The following is a 739-nucleotide window of genomic DNA, read 5'->3' on the forward strand; positions in this document are numbered from 1 at the left end:
GACTGCTCGAAGAAGCTAGAGAACGGATCAGAGGCGTGCAGACGCTCCGCAGTTTCCGCCTTAATCGGGGGCCCCCGGCTTTCTCCTCCTGCCTGGGGCCCCTGGGGCCCCTGAGCTCTGCTGAAGCAGAACTCTCCAGCTGTAGCAGGAACATCTGCAGCAGAAGGTGAAGGGCAGTGAATGTGTGCAGGTTGGGGTTTCGTCGTGGAGAGGGGGGAAGCCTTGCCGGGTTCGAGTTCTAGCAGCGAATTGGGCGCAGCTAGCGCTCCAGTTGACGGAGGAAGAGAGTCTGCGATAGGGCCATTGTCGAGAGGCGGCGACGCCATCGCTGGAGGCGGCGGTGTTGGGTCTGCTGCCTGGGATACGGGTCGCGTGAGACAGCGGCAACTGCCCGTGCAGCTGGCGGAGCGGCTGCTGCGGGCGCCGAGAGCAATAGAGCGGCTTTTTTCTCACTTCGGTGCTACAAAGGAGTTTTATAGAAGACAGGAGTTGATGCTGTCTTCATAATTTACCAAAAAAGTGGCGAAAAGAGGAAGAGGAACGCAGATCGGCAGACCATCGGCGCCGGTGGCCAGCGGCCGCTCCGAGCGGAACGCAGCAGTAGGGCGCTGGTCAGCGGTGGATAGAGGCAAAGCAGCTACGAAATCATGAAAAAAATACAAATATTTATTAAAATAAAACTTTAATACAGGTTTTTCGGTGGTTTTCCGGCGATCCAAACTGCTGAACCCCGGACTCC

At 57.2% G+C, this 739-nt stretch overlaps 1 protein-coding gene across 1 annotated transcript; it reads left to right on the forward strand.

Moving 5' to 3' along the window:
• Positions 1-180: 180 nt before the first annotated feature.
• On the forward strand, positions 181-507 carry EMH_0000490 (uncharacterized protein; the record flags this gene model as incomplete). The annotated part of the gene is made up of 1 exon (XM_038022250.1): positions 181-507. The coding sequence occupies one exon, from the start codon at positions 181-183 to the stop codon at positions 505-507; it is 327 nt and encodes a 108-aa protein (XP_037878104.1).
• Between the last annotated feature and the right edge of the window lie 232 nt (positions 508-739).

Source organism: Eimeria mitis, genomic scaffold, assembly GCF_000499745.2.
Source record: "Eimeria mitis Houghton genomic scaffold, Emh_scaff13149, whole genome shotgun sequence".
In the NCBI taxonomy this organism is placed as follows: Eukaryota; Apicomplexa; class Conoidasida; order Eucoccidiorida; family Eimeriidae; genus Eimeria; species Eimeria mitis.